Source organism: Megalobrama amblycephala, linkage group LG4 (assembly GCF_018812025.1).
Source record: "Megalobrama amblycephala isolate DHTTF-2021 linkage group LG4, ASM1881202v1, whole genome shotgun sequence".
Taxonomy (NCBI): domain Eukaryota; kingdom Metazoa; phylum Chordata; class Actinopteri; order Cypriniformes; family Xenocyprididae; genus Megalobrama; species Megalobrama amblycephala.
In genome coordinates this window covers 41,812,497-41,836,201 of record NC_063047.1, presented here as the reverse complement: position 1 = coordinate 41,836,201, position 23,705 = coordinate 41,812,497, and the positions used below count along the sequence as shown (strand labels likewise).

General features: G+C 36.7%; 1 protein-coding gene across 5 annotated transcripts in view; it reads right to left on the bottom strand.

The window, feature by feature from the left end:
- Positions 1 to 23,705, bottom strand: part of pappab (pregnancy-associated plasma protein A, pappalysin 1b) — a 137,892-nt gene that overhangs the window by 65,242 nt on the left and 48,945 nt on the right. For all 5 annotated transcript variants that reach the window (XM_048189431.1, XM_048189432.1, XM_048189430.1 and 2 more), the window contains 5 exons: positions 13,473 to 13,618; positions 12,043 to 12,336; positions 11,736 to 11,928; positions 9,982 to 10,103; positions 3,256 to 3,757 (listed from right to left, as the gene is read on the bottom strand). In XM_048189431.1, coding sequence (XP_048045388.1) covers positions 3,256 to 3,757; positions 9,982 to 10,103; positions 11,736 to 11,928; positions 12,043 to 12,336; positions 13,473 to 13,618 — 1,257 coding nt within the window. The remainder of the gene's footprint in view (positions 1 to 3,255; positions 3,758 to 9,981; positions 10,104 to 11,735; positions 11,929 to 12,042; positions 12,337 to 13,472; positions 13,619 to 23,705) is intronic.

Sequence of the window (23,705 nt, the reverse complement as noted above, 5' to 3'; positions counted from 1 at the left end):
CGAATGAGGTGTGGTCTTGTTCTGCCAGAGAGCCCAGCATTCAGAAACAGAGGGAAAAAAGGCCAACACAACTGAAGCACAAAAGGAAACCAGCCACTAAATGACTAAAGTCTTCATTAAATGTATTGTTAATAAGAGGGATGTATGCCAGAAAGAAATAATGGATTTTTCAGCTTTTAAGAAGCCCTTTGAAATTGGATCCATGTTTCACGTTTATTACATTAGTTATTTTGAGAAATTATCCCAAATTCATTGCCGAGGTTCACAACAAAGGTTTGCAGAAAACAACAACAACAAGAAAATCACTGGCATCTATCTATCTATCTATCTATCTATCTATCTATCTATCTATCTATCTATCTATCTATCTATCTATCTATCTATCTATCTATCTATCTATCTATCTATCTATCTATCTATCTATCTATCTATCTATCAGCCTGTCAAACTTTCAGACTTGTTTCTGCTGTCATCAAAGAGGCAGAGGCTCTTCAAACGCTCTCCAACTGTTTTGTGGCCACTCTGAATTTATGAGTATCCCATGAAGTTAAACTGCCTGGGAGCACTTCGGCATGTATTTCTCAAATGACAACAAGCTGGCTGTGAAATTCTTTGAGCTGACCTGAACCCGCAGCCCAAGGAGTAAAGGCAAATGTCAGAAGACCTCACACGAAGTACCTAAGACATCCATACAACGGTAAAGCACATAAACACATGGCAAAAGCAAAGAAACCATGTATCTTCCTAGAAATGTCTTGAAATGTCAGAATTTCTTGAATGTTGTCATTGCTTTTCTCATTGCACTACCCAATGATAAGCTGTCATTAAACAATTGATGATCTAATGTGCTAATGTACTTGATCTTTTTAATAATTTATTTTTCAATGGTGTGTTTTTAGTGATACATGCTATGCACATGGGATACAGGATTTACAATTTTTAGTTCAATTATTTGTTCATATTATATTTTGGTTGCATTGAGTTAATAAAAATGTAACTGCTTGTGTAAAACAGGCCTATAATATCATAATATCGATATATCGATCACAGGCCTCTGAATCTAATCAAATTATAATCGTATCAGCATGTTTTGAGGTATCGGCAAATGCTGCATTGCTTGTTAAAGGGTTAGTTTACCCACAAATGAAATTTCTGTCATTAAGTACTCACTCTCATGTCATCCCAAACCAATAAAACCTCATCTTCGGAACACCAATTAAGATATTTTTGATGAAATCCGGGGGTTTCTGAACCACACATAGGCAGCAACGCCATTGCAACTTTTGTGGTCCAGAAAGGTAAAATAGTCGTTAAAATAGTCCATGTGACTACAGTGGCTCAACCTTAATGTTATGAAGTGAAGAGAATACTTTTTATGATCAAAAACAGTTTTTCTCAATCGCTTTGGCTCAATTCTCAAATGAGACTTTTATTTCTCAAAACAATAAGTTCAGGTCTCTGAACAATTAGTTTCTTGTTAACATCAAATTTGGATTTTTTATTAACAAGCAATTTGCATGTGTTTTGGCACATGTGTGCAAAAGAATAAGTACAACTGTCTACAATTTGCACAATAACGAAATGCACATGGCTTGTTGATCAAAACTGATGAATTGATTCTCAGTGAAACTGTCAAACTCTTCACAACTTCTAAACATTCTTTCATCGTGTGAGCCTCCACATGCAAAATGATCCATTCAGTTATAATAATCTGTCAGACATGCATGTATATTCCATAAATACCCGTGACATGGAATGTTTGTAATGTCTGCAGAATTGGCAAATGGCCTACCATTGTAATGAATAGGAATAACAATCTTACCAATCAACCAATCAAGTTTGGAAGCATACAGTATAGGTTATATGGAGTTTGCCCAGTACAATCACTACCATTTTTGAACATGGAGTCTAAGTCCCTAAACAGCAACAGCAGTTTATTTTTCAAGAAACGTGTTACATGTATACTGACAAAACTGACGTGAAAGAGCAAGATATGTAAGAATGTGTGGTGTTGGGGAAGACATGTAATAGAATATGTAAAAATGAACAAGCAACTGTGAATTTTCAGTTTACATGTAACACATTTCTACAAAAATAAATGTGCTGTATAAATAAATATGTTCAGTCCCACTTTATATTAGGTGTCTTTAACTACTTTAACTACTTTTGACACAATGCACTTGTGTACATACATGTTTTATATTGTACTTATTTAAAAATAAATAAATAAATAAAGAATACAGCTGTAATTACACTGTTGAGCCTTCCCTTACCCCTTAAACCTACCCATACCCCAAAACTGTCACTAACCTTACCCGTATCCACCTCAATAGCAGCACAAGTGTTTTGCAATATGAACACAATGTAGTTATTTTTTGATGCGAGTACAAAATAGATAAGGACACTTAATATAAAGTGGGACCAAATGTGTACTACAGTATTGACTTTTCCTAGTATATATTTTCTATCTACTGCTGAAATCTATATTTTAAAGCTCAGTGTGATGCACAAGAGCATTCAGCTATACATTCTTGTATAGTGTAGAAAACAGTGTCAACTAAAAAAGTAAAAAAACACATGCAATTTGTATCAAATATTTCCATAGTGAAAAAACATCTAAACATTTTTACCAGTATGGCTCACACGATGGCAAAAACACTTGTTATTTTGGTGGCACTGGCCAATTTACTGACATAATAATTAGGTTTTGAAGCATGAATTAAATGTTTTGGGTGAGTAACTACATTTTGCAGACATGCAATAGAGTTTTGATGTGTCAGCGAACAGTTGTGACAATTGCACTTATGGTTTAGAGAATGCTGAGTCGGTTTTGAAAAATGTGCCAAAGCAATTGAGAAAAACTGTAACAATTTGAACTGTTATTATACGCAGTGCAGGCTTCTGTGTTCACGTCTGAACGCCGGCTCAGTATTTTGAACTAACCCTTTAAGAGAATGAATGTCAGATCCAGGGTTATTATTGTTAAAACTAGAACTAAAACTATTAAACTTTTTTTGCTAACAGAAATAAAATAAAATATAAATATTAGATGGAAACTCTTATTTCAGTTAGCAACATTTCTCATTTTTGTTCAGTTCAAGTTCAACTAAAATTATTAACTGGAAATAGCACAAAAAAAAGCTAAAACTGAAATGAAAACTGAAATTATTTTTAAAAAACTACAAAGCATTTAACTAAAATCTAAAATAAAAACTGAAAGAATAAAAATAAAAGCAAATTTCTTTCAAGCCTTACCTGTCCACGTATTTTAGAGTGGGCTCCTGAAGGATCAGCCCATGTGGTGAGTGTGTGAACGGTGGCTGGCGAATCAGTCTATAGCGTAGAGGATGACATGACCGGCACAAAGGATTGTCTGGCTTTGAGGTGAGCAATGTGGCGTCGATTTCCAAGTGCTGCTCCATGGTGAAGAACTGCACCCCATACACCTCCTCCTCCACATCAAGCTTCAGCGTTAATGGTGTGTCACAGAACACATACTGTGGACCCAGTGAGATGTTGTTCCCACTAAGGGTCAACAAAAGGATGTCGTGGATTGCAGGCAGTCCAGTCTCCTCTGGAGAGAAGAAGGTGACCCAAACAGTGAGGGAGTCAGGTACTAGTGGATAGGCAAACTCGAGTTGGAGCATACAGCCCTGGGGTGGGCAAGAGGCTGAGCCAACGCTACTCGAGTCTAGGCCGGCGTTGGGGCTCCAAGTGCTGACACTCGCTTCACAGGCCTGCTCTACATCTGGTGGACCTAAGGAGGAAAGCAAAGGATGAAAACCAAAAACATATTTCAAACTTGGAAGCACAAGAAAATGTCATGTTATTTGCCCTTTAACACTGTGAAGTCATGAAAACGAGGAGAGTATTTTGATGCTGTCAGGATGCTACACTCCCAAAAATAAATTCATGAAATTTGCGGTAAAAAATGGCAGCTGTGGTTGCCAAAACTTTACCGTAAAAAATAAGGTAGCAACATTTTAGGTTTCACAAAACTGAACCAACATTTGCAGTAAAAACCCTGTATATCATTAACTGATATAAAATTACACCCTACTACACTCTTTTGTACATGTACAATATACTAATAACCAACTCAATAATACAGGTGGTAAAAGAGACAGATGATGAGTTAGAGTTGATCATAATTACTGTATAATTTCCACAAGCTGAGGTATATACTAATATACAGAAGGTGCACACAATGTCATACACACAAATACAAAACTCCATCAAGGTAACACACACTTTTTATTGTTTATTATTTAAAAAGTGTATTTTGTGTTGTGGAGGTCCCAACTGGGATGCAGGATTTAACATTTTCAAAGTTCAATTTAATGTTCATGTTACATATTGGTTGCATCTGTGGATTAATTAAAATGTAACTGGTTGTATGAAATAGGCATATAATATTGTAATTCACTAATATAAAGAAGGTGCACACATTATCATGCAAACAAATACAAAACTTCATTATGGTAAAACACATGGCTCTAGAATAATAGAATAAACATTAATTAAACACCATAAAATGTGACATAAATCCAGAATATACAAAACTGATAATAAAAACTAACAAGAAGCATAATTATTTAAAGGTCCCGTTCTTCGTGATCCCATGTTTCAAACTTTAGTTAGTGTGTAATGTTGTTGTTAGAGTATAAATAAAATCTGTACAATTTTAAAGCTCAAAGTTCAATGCCAAGCGAGATATTTTATTTAACAGAAGTCGCCTACATCGAACAGCCAGTTTGGACTACATCCCTCTACTTCCTTCTTTAATGACGTCACTAAAACTGTTTTTTGACTAACCTCCGCCCACAGGAATACACAAGAGTTGCAATTGTAGAGTGTGTTTGTCGCCATGTCGTCGAAACGCTGTTATTTTCATCCCGCAGTCCAATCACCGGGTCTGATTGCGGCTCAAATTGATAGGGTAAAATTAAAGACATGTTTACAATAACACTGAGCGCATGCATCTCCACGTTATGGTAAGAGGCGTGACTATTCCGGGCACGGTGCGCTCAGAGCTGTCGAATCACAACACAGGAACCGCTGGCACAATCAGAACTCGTTACGTATTTCTGAAGGAGGGACTTCATAGAACAAGGAAGTCATCAGCCCGTTTTTATGACAGTGGAAACAGCGGTATACAGATAAGTAAATTATGTGAAAAATACTGTGTTTTTTACACGCGAAACATGAACACATGTTATATTGCACACTATAAACAATCAAAGCTTCAAAAAAACACGAAAAACGGGACCTTTAAACAAAATACAATCAAATGTCAAGTCTGATGCAGGGAATTGTGGGAATATCAGTTTATGGATTTCACTCTAAATTATAAGATGGCTGTTCGTTTTTACTTCTGAACATTAAAAATTTGAACATTATTTTACTGTAAATCTACTTAAAGTGTCCGAAGATGTATTAAAAGTTTTCATCGCATAAGGGAACTTTCTATTAACCAATTAACAGATTTTTACAGTAGCATTTTTACAGTATTTTACTGTTACAAATTTTCTTTTAAAACTTTTTACACTGAAGCGTGCTTGCCAGGAAATTACTATGTGGTTGAAAACCTAAGAATGACCTATAGTAATACTGATGTTTGCCTTAGCAAGCACCGCTAATTATTTACTGAATAATATCAATTGCAGTGAGTTCTGCTATTAAATACGATTTTTGGATTCTTGGATTAATGAATGACATTTCAAAAACAAACAAACAGTTTCTAAGACGGCCAAATGATGTTCTTCAGTGAGATGGCAGGAGGTCATGGGGAGAATTCTGGCCCTGGGCCCAGTTTTTCCTTTTTAAAAACTGTCAAGAGGTCATTGTGAGGCAGCTGAAGGGGAAGGGGACCGGAGAGGGGGTGAGCTTGACAATGAGGCCCCACTGAAGTTCTGAAGGAAAATTTGCTTAAAACGAAACCTACAGCAGTGGCTAACAGCTACAAGCTTGCTGATATTCTGTACTAAGTAAAGATAATAATTATTTTATATTATAATGATGAGTTTCTGCAGAACATTATATATTTATTTCCAGCAACCTTTGTTGGCTTGCAGAACAAAGTCACGGTGGATAGCTTAAATACTCCAAAATGATCTCAATAATCAAGCAGATGAGAATGGTCCTTCATCATACATGGGTTATGTCTGAAAACCTAGGTAGCTGACTTGTTGCCTCAATGCTTTATCAGGCAAAGACTTTGCAGGCATCATTTGCAAATGAAGTTAGCTCACGATTTCAGACTTCTGAGGCAGCATTATGGTTTAATGATCTTTAGTGATAACTAAGAGAATATTTAATTACTACAATAGTAATTTCTTGCAAGAAATGACATTAAAAGTGGAAAACGTTGATCAAAAGCATACATTTACACACAAACTAATCACCAACTGCTACTTTCAGATGCCATCTTTATTTTTAAACTGTCACAGAATGGAATGCACAGGACTGTGGGATATCAAAGGCAGCCAAGGATACATCCATGCTGCCTTCAAAAAACGATCAGATGAAGGTATCTCAGGAGACAGAAACTGTTGAAACTGCTGGTTAGGTATGTTTTGATGCATGACAGCTGATTTGAGCTGGTTTATGCTGGTCCTTAATTGGTCATGAGCTGGTTTAAGTATATCCTGAGCTGGTTATAAGCTGGTCCTGAGCTAGAGCTAGTTGCTTAGGACCAGCACTTGAACAGCTTAAACCAGCTCACGACCAGCTAAGGACCAGCATAAACCAGCTCAAACCAGCTGCCATGTTTCAAAACATACCTAACCAGGTTTTTCAACAGGGAACATTGGATTCGGACATGCCTTGATGCCTTCATACTTTGGAATGCATCAGCATTTTTAAGTTTTCAGATGCAGCCATGGATTTTTAAAACACCACTAAAAAGATGCAAACAATAACTTTTAATAATGTTCATAAACTTTCATGCAGTGTGTAATATTTGAACTGCAGATATAAACTCAGAAAGTATTTGGTTGCATTGGATATGAAAACAACAAACCAAGTGGCATCTGCAAATAAATCATGCTAGCCTTTCTTGAACCTTTTTGACCAGATGGTGTTGCAGTGATTTTAGTGGAGGTATGAAGTTAGTTCTTCTCAAGTTCACATGTTTAGAGTAACCACAGGTTCAGTCCAGCACACGTAAAACATGATTCACTAATAATTAACGTAACCACATCCAGAAAGTTTCCAAATTAATGTTTCCAAAGTAATCCTAATTTTAAGCAGCACATCAATTGTTTTGTTTTAAATAATTAGCTAAACCTAATTAACTAAAATGTGGATGAAACATGCTAATATTCTCTTATATTCTCAAATTTCCCTGTAGGGAATTCTTGAAGATGCCCAGTGACTCTCATATTATGTATACCTTTGTATTTTATATCTGTGCTGCTTTATTTATTTAGTTAGTTAGTTCTACCAAATGTCTTGCTACAAAATGTGGCTGCCATCTTTCACATTGATATTTTTATTATTTTATTTAATTTCATGACATTTGTACATTTTTATGTGTGGCTTAAGCATCCCTTTTTGGGGCCACTGTTGCTTTTTAATGTTGGTTTTTGATCTGACCGGTTTGCATGACGAATGGAAAAAAGGTGAAGTAAAAGCTTCTTTAGCGTTTATTTTGGTTGACCTCAGTCAAGCATCATTTGTAGTCTGACTACAAGTTAAATGACAAATGGAAAAAGAGTTGGGCAAAAGTTGTGTTAATGTTTATTTGGTTGACCTCAGCCAAGCATCTAGGTAACTAACCTCCTTCGCACGTCTGACTCTGATATCACTGTTGTTCTAGGGTGGGTATTTGCTGCTCAGTTAGATGGCCAAAACAAACTGGGATGTTCAGAAACTAGATGCATTTTCATAGTATCAAATGCAAATATTTTTGCAAAATGTCTCCTACATAGGTCCCCCATGTACCTCAGCTGCTGATCAAGGGAATATTAGAAGAAATATTAGATGAAATGGGAGAAAGGACAAAGCCAGAAATAGTGCAAGCCATCAAGCAGAACTGGACTTTCCAAAACAAACCAATAAGTTATATCACAAGCCTTGCATTTACTCACATCAAACAAACCAAACATTTTTTTAGATAAAAAAACAAAAACAACACTTGAAGATTATTGATAGCCATAGTGGAAACACTTGCTGATCAATGGGGACACAGCAGACAAACAAAGTGTTGAGGTAAGAGTGGGACGGAGACACAAGTAATTCCTAGCATTCCTGGTTTTGTGTCTCACATTCATTCTTGTCTTCTTCATGTTTTCAGTCAACTGTGGGATCCTTCTCATGAGCACGAGAAACCACAGAGTAATTTGTGTAGCAAATCGAGTTGACTTTGCACAGCACTCTTGCATCAATATATTTATTGTGCCAGTGTTGTTCTTTTCTTGAATTCCACCAACACGATAAGGGCAACCCTGCCATATTGCTTGTTTCCAGAAAGTCAACTAAGGACACTTGAATGGGGGGGGGGGGGGGGGGGGGGGGGCTTTTTTTTTACCTAGATGATTGAGGACAGGGGGCATGCATTAGATGAGGTGTGCACTGCAGGCAGGTGATTTTCTGAGCGCGTAAAGGGCAGAGGTTCAAGCCAGCTGCAGGTCGTCAAAGTCAGGTTTTGTATCCGATTGTAAACAGTGGAAAGATGGCCCGGGCAATGGAGTACATCAGGGAATCCATCCAAGTGCAAAGCATAGTTAAAGAGTTGTGGCCATGGCAAGCCTGGGCATGCCTTCTCAGCTGACTGCGTGTAGCCACTGCTGGGCCAACTTGGCTTTGAGGGATACAAGCATGCACTTACGGCTGTACCCGCCACAAGTCTGACTCACCCATTTTTAAAAGCAACCCAAATGAAGTGATTAAGTAATTAAACAGAAAAACAGCGGCCTCTGGAATGTAGGTCTCTGAAGTTGTTTTCAACATTTCAATGTCAAGTCCAATTCACTTTTTCAAGAGCTTTTGCGGTTCCAGCTAAAATAGTGGGCATATGTCATGGCCGTTAGGGCCTAGAGCTTTTTCTGAGTGCTTAGGTAAGTTATACAGATATTTCATACTTATAATAAAATACAAAAATAACAAAAAAAAAAAAAAAAAAAAAAAAAGATTCCGTCAGGCTTTCGATTAGAATAGCCTGACCATGGCAGTTTGGCTTCGTTCTGTGATACCGGATCAAAGGTTGAACTACGAGGGCAAGATCATTGATACAGCGCAGGAAAACATGACTCATTCCCTGTGGTAAAAAACATTCATTTATGTGCACAAAGCTCTATGGACCAATTCTTCCATATGTCCACATTTTTCTAGCCTTAAAATAAACACATGAGAAAATCGAAATTTATGACAACCCCTATGACTAATTTTTTCCACACGTTTTAGTTCTTCTCCTCATAGATTACTTTGCTGTTCCATCCAATATTGGCCTCACTTGGCAACCTGCATTGGGTGCAATGCTTTAATCATTTATCCCACTCAATAAAACTGCACATTAATGGTTTGAACGGCACTCACCAATTGAACACAATTTCCAAGTGTCAACAGAAACAGGTTCCTTTCACTTTGCCAAAGCAGTCAGTTTAAATCCAAACAGGAATCCTCCTAAAATGATTCAAGTAGGCCACTAACAAAACCATTAAATGGCCTGTAAGTTTCATCATATGCTATGTGACTTATTATGGCTTAATGTCATTGTGAATTCAACCATTAATATCTTACTATCCTATTGTTATGTTCCAGAGCATCTTGTGAATAGCACTCCAAAAAAAAAAAAAAAAAAAAAAAAAAGTTAAAAAGCTGACAGAGTTAAATCAATAAAGCATGGGTTAAATAAAAAAAAAAAAATAATAATAATAAAATAATAATAATAATAATAATTATCAAACAAAGAAGGCATCTGTTGTAGGGCTTTTGGATAATATTTTAGTCTAAGGATTCATTAGAGTTTTTGAGTCTTACCTTCGGCTTCACGAGGGCTCCAGTGGCCGGAGGGGGCGCAGGGTCTGGGAGAGGATGAGTTCGAGGCATACTGCAGGAGCACCCCAACTTCAGTACATCTGTCACAAATTGATCCCACTTCTCTAGGAAATCAACAGACAGCCAAAGTAGCAACTTAGACACAGAAACACCACAAACTTTTTTATAACCTCTTGATGCCTTTAAAAATCTATAAAACAGTTGAGAGAAATGCTATGGTGATGGGAGAGAAATTGGTACATGACTCAAATCTCTTCATCATACCCACATACCTTTGGGTGGCATGTGCAGTACTGCACTACATAAATTTTAATCGTTATTGACATGATTGACCTTTACTTGTTTAGCTTCTCACCATTAATTTTTATTGGGGTACTTACATAATGTAAGAATTTCTGGAATGAACTAATAAAATTATGAAAATTAACTACTAAAACAAGTCTTGAATGCACTCAGAACATCTCATTGTAGTGTACTTTTTTATATCAGGTTTACCTCCTCTACAGTGATTGTCATTTGTTCAATATAAGGCATATCTCATGAATATTGTACAGAGCTAAAACTCTTCCCCTTTTTCAATAACAATATACTGAAGGAGGTGCCTTACCATTATAAAATGCTGATTTTCAAGGTCAAACTAAATGTTATATATTTTTATTTTTCATTTTCTTTGAGATTTATAAGAGAAAGTTTTTGTTGGGACATTTTTATATACAGAAATGCATTATATTTTTAAGAATATAATAGAATACCATTATTTTAAATTGTAATAATATTTCACAGTATTGCTGTTTTTTTCTGTATGTTTGATTTACACCATGATGATCAACAGAGGGTTTTTTCACAGTCTACCTGACTGAAAGAGCTCATTATTTATGCAGGTCATTAGAGCTCTTTATGCGATTCTTTTGTCTTCTCAGGTGAGAATCACCCATTATTCATGATGATTCACGCCTCCTCGCATACTGTGTTTCTTGACCAAAGATGTTTTAGAAAATTTAAATCTCTCTATTGTTTTATATGAACAAGCAGGCAGCATACTTTTTACCTCATTTTGAAGCAAAAACTCTAGTCTACAATCTCCAATACCCAGAAGTCTTGTGAACACAGATTTAATATATATTTTTTGGCTTTATTTCGTTGACTTAAGTTTTTTGTTTTTCCAATAACCACGCATAAACGTTATTCCTTCAAAAATACAAACGTGTACATACATGTTCCTCACATATTATTGTAGCCTAGTTTGTGCTGAATACAGTGTAATGACACTTTTTCCATTAATATGTTTATGAACAACTGAAAAAAGCACAAATGTCAGGGCATGTCAAAACTTCTCCAGGGACCCAAAAATCCTCAGACCCCTGAGGGTTAAAACTCAAATTTTTGTTTGATTTTGTAATTTTATAGAAATAAACAGTAAACTTCAAAACATCAAAATTAAAAAAAAAAAGTATTTTTAAAAGTACACCAGAGTGGTTAACAGGTTTTCAGATTTAAACTAAATTAAGATATAAATCAGTAGGAGCTAGCTTGTAAAAACATATTTCCTTAAATATTTTTGTAGGATTATTTTTTTTGTAGTATATTTTACTTTTTCTTTAATTCTCAATAACTTCTCACTATGTTACTACACCAAAAATCATGTTACATCTTGGGTTTCACAATTTAATAAAGGTTCTTGTTTATTAAAATGAATGATCTATCTAGGAATAGCTTTGGTTTCTAGTTCTTTTCACCTGTCTAAGTAATGGCCAGTGAGGGCAGGGAACCACTCTAGGGTAAGGGAGTCTTGGTCCTGCGCTGTTACTCGAGGAGGTAGAGGAACAGGAGCTGGTTTACTGCCAGGTCTCCAAGATTGGTAGATCAGATCTAGGTAACAGTGCATCCGAGCCACCTGGTTCAACGTGAAGGAATCTGTGCAGTCATCATCTTTATGGGAACAAAATGAACAAAAAACAAAACAAAAACACAGACGTTTCACTAATTTTAAAGCCATTCTAGAAATGCTAAAATAAACAGACATTGAAAGCTGATATGTCTTACCAGCATAGCTCATGTAATTGTTGAAAGGGGTGTTTGTGAAATGACGTCTGCCGCAGGTATCATTGCCTGGCTCAGGATCTCTGCAGTACTTGTACTTGGGTGTGGGATTGGTATCTGCACACAGATCTCCTGTCTCAAGAGAGGGCTCAGTCTCCAAGCAGGCATCGTTACAGGACTCCACCTCAGAGATTCCCCTGAAGACATGGTACAGTCCGAGGCTGTGGCCAATCTCATGGATCATGGTGTGAGTGTGGCCAAACGTACCATAAAATGAAGGGTTTAATACAATCCCACCTCAAAAAAGACAGAGCAAGAACAGGTATCATAAGCATCATCTTTTTTTGGTACCTGCTCATTTTGGAATGTTTAATGTCTATTTTCTGTTGACAATGAACATTGACAGGAAATGACAATTCAGACTCAATATCATAATGTGCTCTACCACTGTGCCATAGTGTTGATAAGTTTTGGTAACTTTTTGGTGATCTTTCTTGGTCACTGCTCTTTAAAATGCCCCTATGCTTTTTCGAATATTATCTTTTATGCAGTGTGTAATATAGTTGTTTGTGAATGTAAAAGGTCTGCAAAGTGTACGACAAATGAAGATCAAAGTGCACAACAAATTAATTTATTGTCTCCTAAAAGAAAGAATCAATTCTGAACTGCTGAAATGAGTCGTCAGCAATTCCAGTCTCATTTAATGTACCTACTGTACATAACAATGTAAAACATTTGCATAAAACCAGCCTATGGTCTTCACTGCCCATGAACAACATCTATTTTGACCTGCCCTCAAACACTGTAGTTATAGCTAAGGCCTGAAGTTTGTGTTGTTGACATATCAAGAAGATGCTGTTTTCAGTGCTGCGAATCCACTTTGCATGCTTTTCGTAAGGATGAGGACTTTTGCTGGAATTGATACAGAAAACTACGGAAAAACTAGCCATCGTTACTGTTCATATCATTGTTTTATCAAGCACTGAGGAAGCCTCTGGATCTGAAATTCAGATATGGTAAGAGGAGTTTCTGACATTGTAAGCCTCTAGACCAGGGTTGGAAAGCGTCAGTCTTGGAGAGCCACAGTCCTGCAGAGTTTTGCTCTAACCCTAATCAAACACACCTGAACCAGCTAATCATGGTCTGAAGGGTTACTAGAAAGATACAGACAGGTGAGTTTTAATCAGGGTTGGAGCTAAACTTTGCAGGGCCGACGTTCGCCACACCTGTTCTAGACCAATCACAACAGACTGGGCCATCTGAGTAATCAGAAGGGAGTTGGCTCGCAGAAAGGATGGGTTTAGAGAGACTGAATCTTTGAATAGACCATTTTTATAGCACAATAGGGGCACTTTAAAAAGTCTAAAAACTGCAAAATATATGCTAATCTAAGTGCTGTTATCTATTTTTTAGTGGTGCATGTATTTATTTACCCAAATGTGTTAGAGCTTCTTTATCCCAAGGCCAAGTGCCCACACCAGCCACATCTTCATCAGATGAGTTAGCAAAGAATATGTTCAAGTGTGTGGATCCATCCAAATTCAAAACCTCTTTCAGCTCCTTCACGTTCATGTAAGCCCTGCAGAACAAAAAAACAAAAACAAAAAAACACCACTTATTCAAAACAGAAAAAAATCTCAAAATCTTCAACCTATACTGTAGGGGTGTTTGATATCATGATTTTATATTGTGAATGATTAGGCATTCCACTGTACCACCTGTGGTACAAATATCGTTCCAAAAGAGACCTTAGGAATGCTAAGGGGTTAAAATGTCTTCACCATCTGCTTTTTAAGAAAGATCGTAGTATCGTGCTACAGTGCACATTCTATCAGCTGTAGTTCTGATGCCACTGTCCAGCCAAATTCTGACTCTTGCCTGATTATTACTGCTGTACTGACATCCGTTTTTCAGAGCACAAATACTCAAAGCACATGCAGACTAAAAGCCTGTCACACAGAGTGGGAGTACTAAACTAATTTCTCTTTCGTATCTTATTGCACTTAAACTGTTGAATACACACAAAATTGACAAACACAGGGCTGGGCGATATATCGCATGAGATTGTCACGCGCATTTTGTCAGTAAAGCCGGTTCCCTGATTACCGCGAAATCGCCATCACCTACTTTCAAATGGAGCGGCATTTAATATACAGAGCTGTAGTTCACTGACAAGCTACGCACTATCGCGTTCATTATCGCAGATGAATTGCCTTCGATAATGAACGTGATATTGCGTAGCTTGTCATTGATCTACGGCTCTGTCTATTCAATGGCGCTCCATTTGAAAGCAGGTGATGGCGATTTAGTGGTAATCAGGGAACCGGCTTTACTGACGAAATGCGCGTGACAATCGCGACATAATTAGACATAATTAAAATAATTAGAGTTCAGTACATGGAAATCACCATTGTTTCCTCCTTCTTATGTAAATCTAATTTGTTTAAAAGACCTCCGAAGAACAGGCGACATACATAACACCAACTGTGACACAACAGTCAGGATCATTAATATATCATTTATTTTGTTACCTTGCAAGGCTAAATTTTTAAAGGTCCCGTTCTTCATGATCCCATGTTTCAAACTTTAGTTAGTGTGTAATGTTGTTGTTAGAGTATAAATAAAATCTGTAAAATTTTAAAGCTCAAAGTTCAATGCCAAGCGAGATATTTTATTTAACAGAAGTCGCCTACATCGAACGGCCAGTTTGGACTACATCCCTCTACTTCCTTCTTTAATGACGTCACTAAAACAGTTTTTTTGACTAACCTCCACCCACAGGAATACACAAGAGTTGCGTTTGTAGAGTGTGTTTGTCGGCATGTCGTCGAAACGCTGTTATTTTCATCCCGCAGTCCAATCACCGGGTCTGATTCCGGCTCAAATTGATAGGGTAAAATTAAAGACATGTTTACAATAACACTGAGCGCTTGCATCTACACGTTATGGTAAGAGGCGTGACTTTTCCGGGCACGGTGCGCTCATAGCTGTCGAATCACAACACAGGAACCGCTGGCACAATCAGAACTCGTTACGTATTTCTGAAGGAGGGACTTCATAGAACAAGGAAGTCATCAGCCCGTTTTTATGACAGTGGAAACAGCGGTATACAGATAAGTAAATTATGTGAAAAATACTGTGTTTTTTTACACGCGAAACATGAACACATGTTATATTGCACACTATAAACACAATCAAAGCTTCAAAAAACCACGAAAAACGGGACCTTTAAAATAGAGAAATTAGACTTGCAAAATAGTCTTAAAACCAAGATGAAAAAGAATTGGGATAAGATTGTGGATCTTGATCATGTCTGAAACTACAACAAGCCCCCTAAAAAACTAAAATATTGTTTTTCCAATTAATTTAACCATGTTGAAGTCAATTATTAAAATAGTAATATTGATCTTTTATGCCTATTTACAGTGGTTTTGTAAAATCCATGCAATCAGGAATGTCGCGTGAGGGTGAAAGATGCTGATTTCTCATTGACCAATAGAAAGCCGTTTGGTTTAAAAGTGACTTCTGTGTGAGTTGTACATAACTTTTGACAATATACAATGGACCTTTTTTCCCTGTAATATTTCACAGAAATATTTTAAATGAAGTAAAATATGAATCGTATTTGAACTAATTAAATTAAACAAATATATATCTACATGAATCGCTGGATTTACAAATGATACATTTTTTTTTATTTGGTTTTCTAAATGTCCAATTAAAGGGTAAATATAATGACCACATTTTGAGGAATTTTTTATTAATGAAATACAACAGTCTCAGGATAGATGGGAAAGCCTGTACAGAAAATACATGAAGAGCATGTGTGTAAATGTTTGTCAAGAGATGCAGTGATCTGTAATTTAATGGCCCTAGTGAGGCTGTCACACAGAGTTTGTATTTTGAAGGAAACCTGAGCTCTGCTCTGCAGCCAGCGCTGAGGTCAGAGGTCATTGGCCCTGTCTAGTTAGGAATGCATTGTGTCATTTGGATAGTTCCAAACATGGCCCCCTAAAAAATGCTTATTATTTCACCTCAAACACACTGGGTATGTTATTCCCATGCAAGACTTTCCCCTGCAGTGATAACTGTCATGCAAGTCAAACAAAGACAAGCCTCACTGGAGTGATGAATGCTGGCTTGCTGGAGACATACATTTCCATAAGTACAACAGCATGTAACCATGCATATATTCATATTTGCGTAGACGTATAGTATTTCATATTACCTCTCCGCTAACCTCCCCTGTCTTTACGGGAGGCCCAGTTTAATTCTCTCAAAACATTTCCTTTTTGAAAAATGTTGGAACAAAAATGAATACAAGTGGTACTGAGCACCTACCACCAAAACTTTTAAATGTAGTAAACACTCACCTCCACTATTCAATGAGAGGGGGGAAAAAAAAACAAAAAAAAACAAAAAAATAAAAAAAACCAGCCAGGTCTCATTCCTCATCTTAAGAGCAACATCTGTTAGCCAGTTCACCGTGAGGACCAATCAAACACGGTATCTGCTGTCATACTGCTAAACCCAGGGTTAGCCGAGACATTATGAAAATGTATGTATCACTTTGTAGTGCTTTTTGATGTATTAACCTTCTAAGGAAGACACAGGCTTAGGAGACAGGATGACCATTTCCTGGTATTTATTTTCTTGTAAGCCTTATATTATGGCACTATGTCTTGTAAAGTCATCACTCACTGTCATAAAAGAGAAACACTAGTAGCCTCATGACAGTTCAAAAGAAGACTAAGTCCAGTAAACACACGTTTGCATTTAAATACTGGACCACTTTTCCAATCAAACACAAAATATATAAAGCATGTTGGTTATTGAACATCCCATTTTTAAAATAACAACACAAATCAGGCACAATATGCTGAGTCAAATATCTAATAATTTTGTGGGAATAAAATTCAGTCAACATCTGGTCAATGACATGACATTTTCCATCTTAAGCTTAAATTAAGTGATATTACATTTCCTAATTAAATAAACTGATATTTTACACAGTCATCAGTCTCTTTGATTTCCTGTTTTTATCCCCCAAATATTATATATAACCAAACATTTTCATCGTAGAAGAGGTGTTTTTCATTATATGTATATAATGCATTTTTCAATAATGTATTTTAATCATGCATTTTTAAATACCTTTTAGAAATTAGATCTGGAAAAAAGATTGTCATTTCATTGACCCATATAATAACCCTTCTGAGTGAATGAAAGCAAAGGACAGAGGCATGATAACGTTGCACAAATATGAACAAACAAGGCTGAGGGTGTGATGTTCTCTAGGCAGAACATTGATGATTAGTTGTGGTGGTGACGTTACAAGCCAACACAGCTGCCAATGAGATGCAGCAAAGCGTGGAAGCATCTTGTGTGGTACAGTTCTCAAATAACCTGCCTCATTCCACACATATATATTTATATATTTAGAAAACAACTCAAAATAGAATAGATATTCTTTCAACATTACTGTGATAATCATTTCAACTGGTTATGGGTAAAGAATGAGCACTTTGACACTTGTATGAGCACTTTGATAAGTATCTCACTGGTTTATCTTGATCTAGAGTCTAGTTTATCTAGACAAGTGAGACTGCACCTAACCAGCACCAAAGTATACATATTGCAATAATTAGAATGATGTCATCCAAGGGGATTAAAAAAAGAAAAAGAAAAAGAAAAGAAACTGTTAGGTATGACATTTCAAAAGAAGGAAAGTAAGTCTAGTAAACATTTCCAAACAAACACAAAATCTATTTATAAATCACGTTGGTTAGTGTACATCCCATTTTTAAAATAAAACCACCAATCAAACACAATATGCTCAGTCAAAATATCTATTTATTTTTGGGAGAATAAAATTCAACATTCAGATATACAAAGTAATAATATATATATATATATTAGCAATACTGCAATAGAATGATGTCGTCCTTTAAAAAAAAAAAGGGAAAAAAAGGGGGAAAAAAAGAAATCAAAAGGCGGCAGAGGTTCGCTTGTGAAACTATGGAAGCCAGCTCAGGAGAACAGATGATATAAGGTTTCCCTCCTAATAATTTCAGGAATTTCATTATTTCCTATGAAAATATTTGGCTGGCTTTTTGGCTGTACAGAAGGGGGAAGGGGGGTCAGGGAGTTTCATGGCAAGATGAATAAGTCAGCTATAGAGTAAGTGCAAAAAGAACTTGTTTTTTAAAATGCAGGCCTCAGCTTTAATAAAAGTTCCACTACTGTAGGTCAAAGCCACCTAATCTGAGTTCAATTAAGTTTAATCCACTGGCTCACTTACAAAAACACAACACAAATCAGATGTGGACGTAGGCCTACTACAAAAACAGCAGGCCAAAGTATGCATATGTCCAGCCAAAGTATGCAGGCATCAGTGGTCATGTATTGCACAATGCTGCTTAGGATCATTTGAGGGTTTTTTGCTGAGTAGGGAAGTGGGTGTCACTGGCAGTACAACGTTTGAAGCCACACAATGAATCACTAGGCTGACATTCGTGGTGATCACCTTCATGAATGCCAGACTATTCTGCAAAATAGTCTGGTGCCAATCTCACAGGGCAGAACGTCTTAAAAGAGGTCAGTCCATTCACATCTACATATCGACATGTACAGTACAGGCTTGTGTCATGGGAAGGCTGTCCATTAAACAAGCAAAAAAGGGGAAAAAAAGCGCAGACGTCACTGCTGATCAGTTCCGCCTGGCTGCACTCAGAGTGCTCCAAGTGGTGTGTTGACGCATTTATATTTAATGCCTATTAAATGCGTGATTATGGCTTCATCCATTTACACCCATGTATTATTCATCTGAATCAGTAAAGACGGCCTTACATCCAGATGTACTGAGTGTGGTTTTGCGTAGAGCTGCTCGGGGCGGGTTGGCATGGCAGTGTTCACCAGTTGGCTGAGAGGGCTATAATTTTCTCAGCCTTTCAGGGATCTTTTCATCAGCTCCAAGTACATAAGAGGAGTGATCAATCATCTATACAATTAGCATCATGCACAACCAGGCGTGAAGTTCACAGGCTCGTGGGATAATTTGTAGCTGACCTCTACAGGAATAATATAATTCACAGACAGTTACCATAAAAGGGACTAGAAGAAGAGAGGCGGACTCGTTTATGCAAGGTCTACGAAAAACGGGGGCTGTTTTAAATATGAAAAAGAAAGAACTGAAGTTGGTAAAACATAGGAATATTGTATGAAAAGAATATTGTAAACTATACTTTCACTGTAGGCTCTCAAAAGAATGAGCGCAATGTACAGCTGTAGTATGGATATTCCTATGTATGTCTGAGACTGTTTTACACAGGAAACACCTGCCCAAAGTCTTTAAAAACAATTAATTTTTCATTTCTGAACGATATATTCCTAAATCCTCCATTACTTCCAGACTCATTACTTCCAGACTTGTTTTTTACACTCTCAGAAATATGACAAATATGGTACAAAGATTGTAATTTTTTACAATTTATTAAATAAAAAAAGATTTACTTATAATCTTAGTAATGTCATTACATAAAAAGCATCGCATCAGCTTTAAAAATAATAAAGTAAAAAAAAAACATCTTTTTTTTTCTGAGCCTTTAATAAACATTCAATTCGTATCCGCGACTCACTTTCAATGGTTCGCTTTAATGAATCACAATAAATCATCTCAATATTTCTATGTTTTTCCATTCTCTCGCAAAACTTTGAGTTCCCCTGAAAAACTGTGCTCGCTCACAAAACTTTTGTGAGGAAAATAATATTAGGTGGGAGGAAAAGCAAACGTTGTGTGAGCGAATGCAAAAGCATTAAAATATATATTTTTTCATCTCATCTCATATTTTTGTCCCCCCACCAAGTCCCCTTAGTAAAATACAGTGTGAAAAATATGCCTTGATTATTTTTAATCCGATTTTTTGTGCTATATATATATATATATATATATATACATATTATATTATATATAATATATTCCTAAATATATATATATATATATATATATATATATATATATATATATATATATATATATATATATATATATATATATATATATATATATATTGAGAACTGTATCCCCAGGCCTATTCATGCTGACTCAACATGAGTTGTGTACCATCCCATTTGATGCAGACAGCCAGACACACAAACACCAACGCTGCATCAAAGCATCAGCATTATTTGGTTCTTATGAATCTCTCACTATATTTTAGGAGTCAAATATTTTTGAAATACTGTACGATTGAAACTCTTTCCTTGAAACTGAATAAGGTTGTGTGTGTGTCCAGTGATGCTAATGTGGTGGAGTGGAAGTCCCCGATGAAAAGGCCTCCACACACAAATGAATCAGCTGGCTTCACATTGGCATGTTAAAGGACTATTTAATTGCTGCAGTTTAGAAAGAGGAAATCCTTCTGTCCCCAGGGCTTAACTCTTTATCCAAACCTACTTCTGAACACCAGGGGTTGGACCTTGTGGCTGTGTGCCTATGAGTGTGTGCCATTGCATGCGATGAATAGGAAGACAGATCTCAATCTCTCTTTTTTTAGGTTGGCACTTCTATAGACTGGTGGTTTCTCAAGCCTCCAGAGGAAAAAAAAGGTGCTAATAGTGTCCAAATCCTTGATAAGTTAACCAGCTATTAGCTGGCTTAGTTTACAAGCCAAGTGGCTTAGATTGTCACAGAGTGAAGTTTAATAGAGATACTTATATTATTTGAGCTGGATCCCCTTTTCAAGGACAAAGCAGGGGGCAAAGAGAGCGCACAGCAGTGCAATATACAGTACCTTTGATTACTCTGAGACAAACAAGTATGCACTTGAGATGTGCTGTTAGCAATGCATTTTCTTTTCTCTCTTGAAGTTGTGACCTTCGAGTCATCGATGATCAGTGAAAGCAGTAACACTGACACCACTGGTGCCATGTATTCCCGAGGTAAGCGATGCACACACACCTGGCCATCCACGTGATGTAAAAGAAAAAGTGATTCATCAGACCAGGCCACCTTCTTCTATTGCTCTGTGGTCCAGTTCTGATACTCACGTGCCCACTGTTGCCGCTTTCGGCGATGGACAGGGGTCAGCATGGGCACCCTGACTGGTCTGTGGCTATGCAGCCCCATACGCAACAAACTGCGATGCACTGTGTATCGAGAGACCTTTCTATCAGAACCAGCATTAACTACTTGAGCAATTTGAGCTTTAGTAGCTCATCTGTTAGATCGGACCACACGGGCCAGCCTTCGCTCCCCATCACTTCCCCACTTGTTCCTTCCACTGAAGATTGGGAATACCTCACAAGAGCCGCAGTTTTGGAGATGCTCTGACCCAGTCGTCTAGCCATCACAATTTGGCCCTTGGCAAACTCGCTCAAATCCTTAGGCTTGTCCAATTTTCCTGCTTCTAACACATCAACTTTGAGGACAAAATGTTCACATGCTGCCTAATATATCCCAGTCACTAACAAGTGCCGTGATGAAGAGAGAATCAGTTTTATTCATTTCACCTGTCAGTGGTCATAATGTTATACCTGATTGGAGTATATGCATAAGCTTAAAGTGAATATTAATAACCTGATGTCTTTGTCATTGGTGTTTTGTCATTGTGTTTACAGCCACAAAAAGTTGTGGTTGTTTATCATGCACTACTGTTAAAAGGTTTGGCATTTGAGTTTGTTTTTTGTTACTGAAATTAGTAGTTTTATTCTGCTAGCATTAAATTGATTAAAAATGATGGTAAAGCACCAAATCAGCATGGAGTAATTGCTGAAATTAAGCCTTGCCATCACAGTAATAAATTAAATATATTAAACTAGAAAGCAGTTTAAATTGTAGTTGTAATATATCACAATATGACTTTTTACTGTATTTTTGATCAAACAAATGCAGCCTTAATGAACATAAGAGACCTTGGTGATCATATCGGTATCACAATCTAGTTAGAACTAGCGCTACATTATAATAGCAACCTGTAACTGAGATTTTCTGCTTTAAGATAAAGGCAACTAAGTTATTTTTTGCTAAAACCCAACTTAATACATCACATACATTACCGAAAGAATACAGATATGAAAAACAGGATTAATAAAACCCTGACCTTTTTAAAACTTATAAATAAAACATTTAGTTGAAAATGGATTTTAAAGTTGACATCTGCATGATTTGTAGGCAAAAACACATTCACCACAGCATTTGATTTCATTGTTCTGTTCTTGCACAACTCTTTGTTCATGCATTCTTGTACAATCAAAAAGGAATGTCAAATCACTTCGTTATGCAGCCTTCGGCAAAGCTCTCCAGACATACCATAATCAAATAAAAACAAGCAACAAACAAGTTGGAGTGCTCTCCGTTTGACCACACGATCTAGTCTCATCTCACACATGAATACACACAAACATCAACAGGACAAACTGCAATTACAGCAACTAAAAAACAAATACAGTGAACTCAGGATCTGTAACCACAGATGGACAGGAAGCAATATGATTATGGAATTTGCGAGCAATGCCACAATGCAATTAGTTTATGAACCTGGAACCAATATTTTAATTTATAGAACCTCTGAAAGGTAAGTGATGCCTGTTATATTTAATTTGTTTCGATTTACAGATATTAAATATGCAATCATTCAACCCTATTCAGTTACTGTTTCCAGAGAATAAAACTTTCATCTTGGATCGCTGGCACAGACCCCTGGTTGTCCTTAAATGCCTTTGTTTATTCTGATTAAATACACTAACTGGACTCAATGATAATCAGCGGTTTGCTTTCAAGAATCTGCTGCAGACATAAAGTTGGTTTCAAAAGTCTGAGTCCACCTGTGAAAATGCTTCTTTTATTACATTTTAATACTTTATGACATGGCATGTTTTATGACAAATTATATTATCAGCATGATTTGGGTGAAACGTTGTATTGAAAAATTAGCATGAATTTCAGAAAGTAATTCTGTATTCTTTAGCATGATTTGAGTCACATGGTCACAAATTTACTTATTTGATTGGTGACTAAAGAAGTGCCGAATCTGAAATATTTATATTTATTATAACATTTATTCATAATGTTTCTCTCTTTAATTTTTTTTTTAAAATGTAAAACATTTTTCTTTCCGGATTTAAATTCAATTTTGAATCCCAGATTGTCAATGTAGACTTTTAAACCCCACTATATGTCACAAAACGGTTACAGGAACTGTTGCTGAGAAAGAAGAAGAGTGGAAAAGAGATCTTTGGTTTGTCCCACCATCCAGAGAACAAATACAGTGCTTTACCCCAACAGTATCCAGTGCCCCCACAACCTCAACATATTTCTGGAAGGTTATTTTTCCTGAGCAGGACTCCCAGAAGATTCTCTAATGCTGTAAGTAATAGTGTTGGAGATTCTGCTTTAAGCTGTGATTGGCTCCCCTGCTTGTCCAGGGGGACATAGTTTCCATTCCCACTTACTCTCTATCAAAATCACTTTTATAAGCTTACAAAAAAAAGGAGAACTATGTCTAGAATCTCCTCACTCTTCACATCTGGTCACCACGAGAGTAGTTCATTTCACCCACAGAGTAAATCGTGATTGGTTGCCGAGCTCTGAATCGGTGCCAAAACGGACTCCGGGGATACATGAAACAAAAAGCACAGGCCTGAAACTCACTAGTACAGACACACCA